We start from the raw sequence: 12,044 nt of genomic DNA, 5'->3' as shown, positions 1-12,044 counted from the left end.
GCATAATAATTAAGAGTTTGCTTAACAGGTTCAGCATTATGTTATAACATATTATCCTGAATAGCTGAAACAGAAAACACTGACCCATTGTGTCAGGGTAGAGATATCCCGACATAAAATTTTATTTCATTTTATTTATTAAACTTGTATCCCGCCCATTATCCTGGAGGTAATGTTGGTTTATATTACCACAGGACAGATATTTTCAGTGCTATGATTAGAAACATATAGCTGATAAAGAAGTTGGTAGTAGCAATCTATATCCCGGTTTCTTTGATGTACAAATATGAGATCCATGAAGATACGGTGCCATATTTAGAACATTCCAGAATGTTCTTTTGTTTTTCAGAAGCTCCGCAACTCATTTCTGATGTTCTTATTTCTCACACTTTTCCGTGTTGTTCTCTACACTACTGTAGTGTATGAATTCACATGGTAAATAACCTAACCCCAATTTCATTATATGTGCAAAAATTCACTGAAATTAGTGGACCTTGTCAGTCTGAACCACAGGTTATCTTTATTAGCAACTGCCACATATATGACCGTGGTGAGTTATGACAGTGATGAAAAATTAAGTTGTGATCTATCTTCTTATTTATAACCTTCACAGATCTGTAAAGGCAGAGTTGAAATCATAAGCACAGTCACAGTTTCACTTAGCAACTGCTTCACTTAATAACCAAGTTGGTGGTCCCAATTGTAGTCGCTAGACAAGGACTGTCTGTAGCTTGTTTGCTTGGTTCCAGTGAGTCTTTTCTGAGCCTAGCTTAGTCCAAATCCAGCTTAGCATTTTCTTTTGGCTGGTTATTTTCTTTGTAATGCTTTGGTGCTTCAATTATACCAGGTAGTCACCTCTATAGGAGAGCTGGTGGAAGTTTGCTCAACTCGAATTCAGTCAGGCTGGAGACCATTATTCAGTGCTTTAGAAACCGTACGCAGCAGCAGCAGCAAGTCAGAAGTTAAAGAGTATCTCGTTGGAGAATATTTGATGGGTGAGGTTTCTCTCATTCTCTCTTCCCCTTCCCCTCGCTTTATGAATTAATTTCTGAAAAGCAATCAGTTGCAAAATAGTCAACAATAATGACTAAACTGGTAAATTAAAGCCAATATAAAAGTTTGTTGCAAAATGTTAAAAATAATCAAGTATAGTTGTATTTCTATTTGGTAAATCAACCATTGATTTTTATATTTCAGGAAAAATCTAACGATTTAGGATAACATAGTACTGATTTAAGAAATGTCACTATTTATTACATTTGTGTTTGATTTTTGGAGCTGCACATGAAGCCATGTAAACAGTCCATATAATAACCGGATCTTTATAAACTTACTAAATGATGACAATCATTTCCACGTAATACTGTTTTACTCCCCATTACATCATAATTTCAGTATGAAATTGATCCGTGTTTATCTTAGTTCGTGCTGATCTCAAAATGTTAGGTACATACAGGGAATGCCATACCCAGGGCCTTTTTTGTCATAGAATGCCCAGAACGGAGTTCCGGCACCTTTTTTGAATGGAACCTTATAGGATAGGCAAGGCGGGTTGTATGACGTGTGTGAGTTCCGGCACCTTTTTTTTTTTTTTTTACAAAAAAAGCACAGGCTATACCTATTGCTCACTGCAGCTGATCAGCAAGAGGATGCAAGTCATCAGAGTAGTGAACTCTTACACTATCAGCACTGCATACCCACAGAACTATCCATCCAAAGTAGAGATTGAACCTCAGGGAGAATATCTTTTTAAAGAATGAGGCTAAGATTTCCCCAAATCCAGACTAAAATAACACAACCTATTAATTGATTACTTATTCTTTTTTAAAAGTTTGGGTGTGTTGACTCTGGGCTGGACTTAAATTTCTTCTTTTCTTCTGCCTAGCCACATTGCTGTTCCAGTAAGAATTAACTCCCTTTTTATGACCCCTTAATTCAGTTTAGACTCAGGGCAACAGGATGGATCTGAGCATTTACTGGCTGGATGCCCTTCCTGATGCCACACGGAGTTGCAGCAGATATATTTTTTTTGTGACTTAGGTGACAAACAGCTGCTGCTATCTAGGATTGAACTCTTAACCTTCTATGTGGGAGGCAAGCATCTTCACCACTAGGCCACCACGCCGCTCAAACATTACCCAAAATCAAAATTAAAAAAACTGCCCAAACTACCAGCAGCCTTTACAAACTGAACTGATTCAAAATGCGCTGTTCTTAGCAACCATTTTTTCCTCCTCCAGGCATTTAATAATTAACAGTTACCCAACTAGCAGTTAAAGTCCCGGTCAGATGCTTGATTGCGGCAGGATTGACATTTTCCTAGCTTCATCTCCTTCCACACTGAACAGTTCAGTCTGTAGAGGTCCATGATTATTTTGCAATTAATTGTGCAATTGCACAATGAGATAAAGATGTGTAATATTTTTATTTAATTGATTTATGGCTCATCTCCCTATTGTAGGGCTTTATCTTGTCTGCAAAAGGGACAGGTGAACCATAAGGCAGTAACCCGAAGGTTACGAAGACTCATACTTTCTAATGCTGATTATTAATTACTTGGATTTTTTTTCAGTCCAAATATATTATTAGTAGTAGTAGTATGCTTGAATGAGTACTCTTATGGGAAACTGCTTCATGGTGAATTAGACCATTAGCCCCTTTTTATCAGTAGTTATTAGCAAAGGTTCTACAAGGCTGGACTTGGAAATTTTTCATATAAAGGTTCCAATGATCAAATCTTCTAATACCACCCTAACTACTATTGTTACAATCAGAATCCAAAGTTCATGTTTTGTTCAGTATAGACACATATATGTTCATTGAATCTCTCTTGGTTTAATTTGACAATGAAAATATCACCCTGTGCTGGAATCCTAAGTACTCCTATCTTTGCATCAACCTCCTTGAGACTTACCTTTGATTTTTAATTTTAAAATGCAATGGATGTATTTCAAAATAAGCCCACAAAATTTCACATTATGTGCTATGAAGCCATTCAGTGTCTAGAAAACAGAACATTTTGTTATCATCTAATTATTTTCTTTGTCTCTTAGGAAAATGTCAGGCTCCAGTGTTTGATGTCTTCGAAGCTTTCCTAAATACCGACAACATCCAAGTCTTTGCAAATGCAGCCACCAGTTACATCATATGTCTTATGAAGTTTGTCAAAGGATTGGGTAAAACTTTTTTTTTAAGAAAAATCGGGCAAATTTTATGTCATATGAGGATTCGTGTTTGTTGAAACAGATGGCAAGCAGTGTGTACTGGAGGATAGCCAACACCAAGAACTACTTCTGAATGCAGTTAAAACTACAACAATTTGTGATTTTCTTTTAATGAATGAGGAAGTAGCAGTTCTGTGATTTATAGAAGAGGACCCATATGGAACTTTTATGATATTCTGCCGCCATCCACCCCCACCCCCATAACTTTCCAAGAATGCAGGAGAACATTTTTGAATTGTTTTCTGGAGGCTACTATGTTCCCATTTTATGCCTTCAATTAGCATTCATTAACAACTGTGGAAGCGTTTAATACAGCTTTCCTAGTGCTCTAAATTTGGTATTGGCCAGACTCTAAAACCCAGGAATGCAGACAATTGGTACACTTGCTCAGTGGTGGGATTCAAATATGTGAACAACCAGTTCTCTGTGTCCATTCTGGGCCTGGGCAACAAAAAATTAGCTGCCGGTTTTGCCAAAGTGGCACGAACCAGCTGAATCCCACCACTGCACTTGCTGAAGATTAACAAGACAAAGTCAGCATATTTTCTTTTAAAGCCTTTTATTACATAAAGAAAAATATAATAGAAGGGCACACTCAGGCATTTCATGATCGGCTGCAATCAAAATGGAATATGTTCTTACATATAACAACACCATGCAGGATTAGGAGATCTCAACTCCTCCCAGGCCGTTTTGTCTCCTAGCTTTTCTATTCTTTGCTTAGGCGGCAAACAAACAAACAAAAAACAAATTCTTCAGTAGTAGCAGATGGTTCAGTGGAATTGAGGCACAGGAAAACAATCCTTGGCATAAGATCAGCAGTTGAATCCTGAGGAAAAGCTAAGGATACATAGATTCCCTAGCATTGTATTTGATCCCTAAACCAAGCCAACAATTTCTGCGTATGCTCACACGCACTTTTTCTGTCTCTCCCTACCTGTTCATCCTTTGAAACCCTATTTTATTTTTGTGCCTGAGTAAACCTTTCTGGATTTGATTGACACCGTTCATAACAGCAGTAGTCTTTTAATCTATCATGTCTCACCCTTTTCTCTCTCTCCTCGCAGGGGAAGCAGACTGCAAGGATATTGGTGACTGTACATCGGGATACCCATCTACAGATTTGTGCCTTCCTGCTCTTGATTATCTCAGGAAGTGTTCCCAGGTGGGCAGAATGAAGCCATACAGCTTCAGTTGCCATTCCATCAAGGCGCTTAAATTAGTTCCTAATCAGAGGCCCTTACACGCAGTGAGCTTTTCATGTGCATTAAAGACCTGGCTTAGTGGTGAGGGCTGCATATTTCAAATCTCAAGCGATACATTCCAGACTGAAATAGCGTTAGGATTTGTGGCTTCCCCTGTTGTTTTTATTATAATGCCACATTGTTCACCCCTCAATGTGTAAAGTGGGAGAGGAGTTTAACACTTAAATTCTATTTGTCACATTTACTGTTAAATTTCCAAGTAACAGGTGAAAGCGCATGGTCAGAAAAGGGTCAGTGAAATTAAAATCACAATGAAGGTGAAAGAATATTGTTTCAAAGTTATGTAATGATCTACATTTCCATTCTCATATTTAGCCTCGTTCTCTTCTCTGCCACCTAATCATTACTCAATTAGTTTTGACCAGCTAGACCAGTGATGGCAAACCTTTTAGAGACTGAGTGCCCAAAAACCGCTCCGTCCCCACTCCGCCTCCCACCCTGCTGCTCTGCCCCCACCTGCCCCACCCGCCCAACCATGCCATGCCTCCATGGCCCACCACAGATCGCCCAGGCAACTCTGCAGTGCCATGCCAGCCACACTCTCCACCCTCACCCCCACAGCATCATCTCCTGCTGCCTGCCTATGTCCTAAGCTGCGCTGTTCTGTGTGGGCTGCGCTCAGAGGTGACTCTCCTCCAGGGGGGCTACTGGTGAGGAGGGGGCTGCGGGGGAAGGCAGGGCTCCGAGTGCCGCCTTTAGCACGCGTGCCATAGGTTTGCCACTACTGAGCTAGACTGTCAAAAAATAAACATTTTAGCAAAGTGTTTTTTAAATACATAGCTTAATGTCATGATATGCCAATGGAAATCCCAAACCAATCACATCATGTCCTTCCCTTTTTAGCTACTTGCCAAAATCTACAAAATGCCCTTGAAACCTATTTTTCTCAGTGGGAAATTTGCTAACTTACCCCAAAGGATCCAGGAACAATCTGCGAGCAGCGAGGATGGCGTTGAATGTGTCCTTTCTGAGTTTGACGATGACACAGGTAAGCAAATGTGGCTTATCTAAAGAAGAATGGACTTCTAAAACGTGGTTCCTTAGCTATGTCATATGAAGTTCAGCAAACAGATTCAAAACTATTCATTGAAAATATATATATATATAACACCCAAGGTTTCGAATAAGAACTTGACATCCTTTCCATTTGTCACGGAGATAATTTGCTAGAATGGAAAAGCTGCAACCGTAAAAGTTTTAAAAGTTTTTTTTTAAAGAAAAGAAGAGAGATGTAAGCTTAAATTTCTCTTTGATATTAATTGCCCAGACAACTTTTCCTTGGGAGCCTAAAATGTTAACACAGAGCTAAGGAGTCCGTGTCATCTTCTGCACGTGCTTATAATCAGGTATTGTAGGTGCTTTAGATTTCCTGTAGCCACGAGGAGTGAAATACAGCATATGTCCTTCAGGGCTCTGTCTAATTAGAATTCCCCTCATTTCCATCAGAAGCAGATTAAGCACATGCAGTATGCAAAGCAAATCTGCTTGCATACATTTCTTCCCTATTATATTGCAGCCTTTAATGTGAAAATGCAAACTGGAGTCTAGTCACTGTGGCAAAAGAGAGCATCTCCAAATCTGATTTCTAGTCTGTTTCCAAATCCAGACTCTGGTCTGTTCCAGATAGGGAAATGCAATACAGCTACTGTAAAAGGGCTGATAGGCTGTAAAGCCTGCAGTTGCTATAACCTCTGGTTTAGAAACTGCCCTCTAGAATGCTGTCTAAGGAATTTCCATTGGAAACTCATTGTCTATTTGATTATTTGCCAATTTCTCAGTTTTTCTCCATTCCTCATTTCTGCATGACTGCAAACCAACAGATCATTAATTTAAAGAGAACAAGCATTATTTCTGCAAGCATCATTATTTCACAAGATGCTATATTTGAATTTATGTACAACGTACATCATAATATAATGCCTTGATTCAGCAGAGAGCTGCACATATCTTTTTGGCTCTGTCCTCAGCTAGAGCCATTTCTAGACAATATCCTAGGTTTGCTTTTTGTATATACCCTATTTTACAAGGGATCTGGATTTTTATTCTATTTTTTTGTTCTATTTTTATTCTATTTATTCTATATTTATTCTAGCTCACCTTTCTACTTATACCGATAATCAGAGTGGCTTGCTGTCATCCCCCTTTTGTTACAGTCTTCTGTTTTCCTACCACTTGCATCATCTGGTTTTTTTCCCCTCACTGAAAATAAATATGTTAACAAAGGAAAGATAGTATGAAAAGGCAGCAGAGTTGTGCTAATTACTTTCTGAATGGAACTAGGCTAAGTGTATATCAGAAGTACAGCTATGCTGTGTGTAATTTTTCAAGCTGGTCAAACAATTTGTCCTTTTCTTTTTACAAAGTGGATGATCTTACTTTGGAGGAAGGTTCTAACCAGGTTGTGTTCCTCACTGATTAGTGAGTTTCTAATTTTCAAAAGGCTACCCCTTTGTGTTATATCAGAGTAGAAGAAAATAGGTTTGTGTGTATTGATTGTGGTGTATTGCATGAAAGCATTGGATGATTTGGCAGTTAAATGTGGGGAAAAGGATAAGAGAGAACCAATTCCAATAGCAGAAGCTCACATGGAGAATTTCTTTTCTGACAAGCTTGGCATCTGGCATTTGATTAGCCTCTGCTGGAAGCCAGGAAGACAGAATTGAGCAAGTCTTACATGCAGGCTGTAATAAAATAAAAACAGGCATAATTGAAATAAAGAAGTATGGATCTGGAAAAAATACAGGAAGTTTGTCGTATATTACCCGTATCCTTTGACGTAAGATTTTGTTTCCTTAGGCCTTATTAACGTCTGGATCATTCTGCTAGAAGAGCTAACAACTGCCATATCTAATTGTCCCCGACAACACCAGCCTCCTACTCTGGATTTGCTCTTTGAACTGCTAAGAGATGTTACCAAAACACCAGGTAATTAACCGAGTTTCAATACAAAAAAATTAAAAGCACTCCTTGTGAACTCTCAAGCTTCCTCCTTCCATTATATATTCAAGATGGACAATATTTAATATTTATTTAATAATATTTATTATTATTAATAAATAATAACAAATAATATTTATTTGTTATGTATATGTTGTATATAGTATGTTTAGGTGTGTGTCATGTATGTGTTTCACTTGAGAGCGGACAACTAAATTTCATTTTTGATGTGTGCCATTGTGCCCAGAGTAAAAAAAATGACAATAAAGGTTATCTTATCTTATTTTATCTTATCTTATCTTATCTTATCATCCTTATCTTATCATTTCCACCACAGGAGTCAAAATCTGCGAGTCATAGCATCTCAAAGGAAGCCTTGTCCCCAAAGCAGTGTGGCTTATATTATGACAATACACCTCCATTTTGTAGATTTTGACATACACATATGTACACTTCACTAATGCCACTGATTTCCACATCTGCTTCCAGAGAGGGTTTGATTCCAATCACTTTATCTCAGACCAATCTATTTCAAAGGCTTTTCGTGGAAAATATAATTGCAGAACATTTTCCTGAGAGCATGCTGTGTTAATTAAGTCTAAGTGCCGTGATACAAACGAAATGGAAAATCAGGAATTGAGAAGAAAAGCACACCCAAGGGCACCATTGTCTTGCCATTTCCATTTGTATTCTGTGTTTTATAATATTATTAAAATTAGTTCATGCTGGTATATTTATATTTTGCATGATATTTGATAATTTTAAATAGGAATGTAAAAGATTTTATGGATCAAATGATATTGTACTACTTTTGTTCCCCAAATTAAACCATTTTAAAGTTGAAGGGACAGGTTTAAAATAGAGGTAGGGAGTGCCCAAGTCACTTTGCAATCCCTTGAAATTTCTATGAGTATACTGCAAAAGTCACTGGCAAACAAGTAATGCCAATATGAGTGTGTGTGTGTGTGTGTGTGTGTGTGTGTGTGTGTGTGTGTATTTTGTCAATTGGCTTAATTCATTAAATTAAAAATGAGCAAACCTTTTAAAATAGGGGGAAAACAACTCCAAAATTCTGGTACTCTCCCTCCAAAGTTACCATTTTCTCACAGCTTGATGTCTTTCCTGGTCAATACAAGTTATTGAATTATAAGCAAGAGGGTGCAATGGCTGAGCCATTAAAGATGCTGAGCTTGTAAACTGGAAAGCTGACAGCCCATGTTTGAGACCTGATCGCTGTGCAACAAGTTGAGCTGGCATTACTTGCCCCAGCTCCTGCCCACCTAACAGTTTGAAAGCATGCAAATGCGAGTAGATAAATAGGTACCACTTTGGTGGGAAGGTAACAGTATTCCGTGCACCTCGGCATATAGTCATGCTGGCCACATGACCTCAAAATATCTTCATGCTGGCTCCTTCAACTAAGAAATGGATATGAGCACCATCCCCTAGAGTCAAATGCAACCAGACAGGAAAAACCTTTATCTTTAGTATAATTATAGGCAACTCATAAAGGAAATACAGATTCATAAATAAAGCTGTATAAAATCATTTGCAAGTCTAAGAGCATGCTGTGTTAATTAAGTCTAACTGCTGTGCTATAAACAAAACGGAAGATCAGGAATTGAGAAGACTGTATTTCCAGACTGTATTTCTTTAATGTGACTATATTCATAAAAAATACATGTTTACCTCAGAGAAATAATGTAGAAGTTGGCTGTCACATTAAACTTAGAGACATCATATGTGAATTTTATTTATTCACTACTTTAAAAAAATTATAAAGCATTTCCTTCCAGAGGTTCTAGATGATATACAAAAGTATGTCTGTCTTCCTGGTACAAAAAAGAAATGTAAAGAAGATGGCTAGTATTACTCAGCTAAGTATAGCTCCACCATCTCTTTCCTGTATGATTTTAACTTGCTGGTCCTCAATAGGCAAGCTGTGATTCTTGAGATGTTGTGGAACATAACTTTAGCAACTTTAGTATAACTTTAGCAGAAGAGTTGAGGTTGGCCCAATGGTTAGAATGCAGTATTACAGGCTATTTCTGCTGACTGGTGACTGCCAGCAGTTCAGAGTACGCATCTCACCTGCTGAAGGTTGACTCAACTTTCCATTCTTCCGAGGTCGGTAAAATGAGGACCTAGATTGTTGGAGGTAATGTGCTGACTCTGTAAACTGCTTAGAGATGGATGTCAAGCACTATGAAGTGGTAGATAAGTCTGGTATTGCTACCTTACCGTGGTCCACCTTGGCTGAGACTGTTGGGAACTAAGAGTTCAACAATAGCTGGAAGACCATAGTTTCTCTCTCTCTAGCCTAGTCAGTCAAAAATTCCTCTTCTCTGCTTTCTTGAGATATAGCACCAGAGTAAGAGCATGAGTTAACCTAAGCTTATATTTGAAAGGGGAGGAGATTCTTTATCCTGCTCTTTTTTATCTTTTAGGCCCAGGATTTGGTATTTATGCAGTTGTACACCTCCTGCTCCCTACAATGTCTCTTTGGCTTCATCGCAGCCACAGTGATCATTCTTACTGGGATGGGGCATCCGCTAATTTCAAACATGCCATTGGCCTTTCCTGCGAATTAGTGGTGGAGCACATTCAAAGTTTCATACATTCAGGTGAGCAAAGCACATCTCACTTGTTAACCTTGTGCCAAATAAATATGACTGTTGTAGATTCATGCAACGTAATCAAAAGCATGTGGATTAACCACTGAAATGAGAAAGAGGCCATGTTAAAGTAAAACTGGTTTAGTTTCTTCATGTATTTCATATTTATTACTGCTTTCTATTTCAGCAGACAGGGAGAAAATGGAATAATTCAGCTAAATTTCTTTGGTTTGTATTGACATTTCAAAAAATGGAAATCGAAAGATATTTGTTCAGAGTTTTCAAAAAATAATTGAAACCTACTTATTTATACACACAACACATGTATTTTATATGGCCATCCAGTTCACTGCAGACTCTGGTCTACTAATAATAATAAAACAAAAACAAGGGCAGTTCAAAACAGTTAAAACAATTACAATAAATCAATTACTATACTGTGTACCAGGGGTACCAAATAACTCTCTTTCAGTGACCTCTTTTAACTACCTGGCCATAGTGCTTGAGAGAAAATGCAGGTCTTTAATGTCTTATACAACAACAAGGTCAGAACCCTCTGGATCTCCAGAGGCATCTTGCTCTAGAGTGCAGGCACCATGATGGCAGAGAAGCACATCTCCTGGGTCCTGCAAGATAACACCATTTCATAGAAAGGAGCCTAGAGCATGTCCACATTATTGGATCTGGTGGGGCAAGCAGAAAAAATATGAGAGAATGGTGTCCCCAAAGTATCAAAATTATACACAGTCTCAACGTGATATCATCGGTCGCATAGTAGAACTTAGATTCCAGGCATGCAAGCATCCCTAGATGCTTCTAGTTAGGATACTGGGTGGGTTGTCTTTTTTAAATCAAGATTAAACAAAACATTCTGCCAAAATAGCACATTTTTTGCTCAAAAACAAAATTTGGGATGGTTCACAAATTGTTCTTATATATCATAATTTGGTTATAAATCAGTAGGAAAACTCTAATACATATGGCAGTACCTAGTCAAACTTGGTTAATCTCAAAAACTTAAGTACTTGAATTATAGCACTTGGTTAGGAGACCAGAATTGTTTTTATTTTTTATTTATTTATGTACTTATTTATACCTCATCTTTTTTGTTTCTACAAATGCAGCAATACAAGATAGTGAACATACCCAATACTGCTTCCTCCTCCTATTTTCCCTACAAAAACAGCCCTATGTGGTGGGTTGGGCTAAGAGAGAGTGCAACTGGCCCAAGGTCGCCCAGCTGGCTTTCATGGCTAAGGCAGGATTTGAACTCATGGTCCCCTGCTTTCTAGCCTGGTACCTCAACCACTAGACCAAACTGGCTATAATTACCAAGCTTTGGTAATGATTAGGAGGAAACAGAGCAGTTCCACATCTATTTTCAAAAAATAATATGGCAGTTCCCTAAGCTCACAAGAAGTAAAGGAAGGCTTTTTTTTTTCTTCTAGTAATACTTTTCTTCTTTTTTTAAGATGTTGGCTATGAAAATATGATCAACACAATGCTCAAAGATCTTTTCAAGTTACTTGTAGCTTGTGTGGCGGAAACCACAGAGACCATCTCTAGAGTCGGGTGCTCTTGTATCAGGTAGTACAGATATTCTTTTAACTGAGAGTGAAGTAAATCAATATTTGTGTTCTTCAAGTACCTAAAAATTCTCTTTGTTTCCTATCCAAACAGAATAGTAACACTAAATGAAAGGTCAAAAAAGAATGGAAGTTGTTGTATTGCTCTTCTTATTGTTGTTGTTTGCTTTCGTTTTGTGATATGTTTCCCCTGCATAACATCCTGATTGTACATAGTAAATTTATCACTGGCTAAATGATTATTATTTCTGTGAACCTCTCCTGGGTGACATAGACATGAAAATCAAATGCAAACAAAGACTCAGTACTTTGATAGCACATAAATTTCTTCACAATTCTCTAACCTAGCTGGCAGATCAATAAGGACTGTCATCTGATTGTCAAATGAATGAATGGAATCCAATAGTTGTCTTCTAA

General features: G+C 37.9%; 1 protein-coding gene across 2 annotated transcripts in view; it reads left to right on the top strand.

The window, feature by feature from the left end:
* ARFGEF3 (ARFGEF family member 3) overlaps nucleotides 1–12,044 on the top strand; it is a 68,282-nt gene that overhangs the window by 45,337 nt on the left and 10,901 nt on the right. For both annotated transcript variants that reach the window (XM_039323039.1, XM_039323048.1), the window contains 7 exons: nucleotides 848–995; nucleotides 3,054–3,176; nucleotides 4,292–4,389; nucleotides 5,333–5,477; nucleotides 7,286–7,414; nucleotides 9,874–10,050; nucleotides 11,514–11,628. In XM_039323039.1, coding sequence (XP_039178973.1) covers nucleotides 848–995; nucleotides 3,054–3,176; nucleotides 4,292–4,389; nucleotides 5,333–5,477; nucleotides 7,286–7,414; nucleotides 9,874–10,050; nucleotides 11,514–11,628 — 935 coding nt within the window. The remainder of the gene's footprint in view (nucleotides 1–847; nucleotides 996–3,053; nucleotides 3,177–4,291; nucleotides 4,390–5,332; nucleotides 5,478–7,285; nucleotides 7,415–9,873; nucleotides 10,051–11,513; nucleotides 11,629–12,044) is intronic.

This window comes from Crotalus tigris, unplaced genomic scaffold (genome assembly GCF_016545835.1).
Source record: "Crotalus tigris isolate CLP2741 ecotype Arizona unplaced genomic scaffold, ASM1654583v1 scf7180000017611.44802233496:7321179, whole genome shotgun sequence".
Classification (NCBI taxonomy): Eukaryota; Metazoa; Chordata; class Lepidosauria; order Squamata; family Viperidae; genus Crotalus; species Crotalus tigris.
This window is presented reverse-complemented; position numbering and strand designations above follow the sequence as displayed.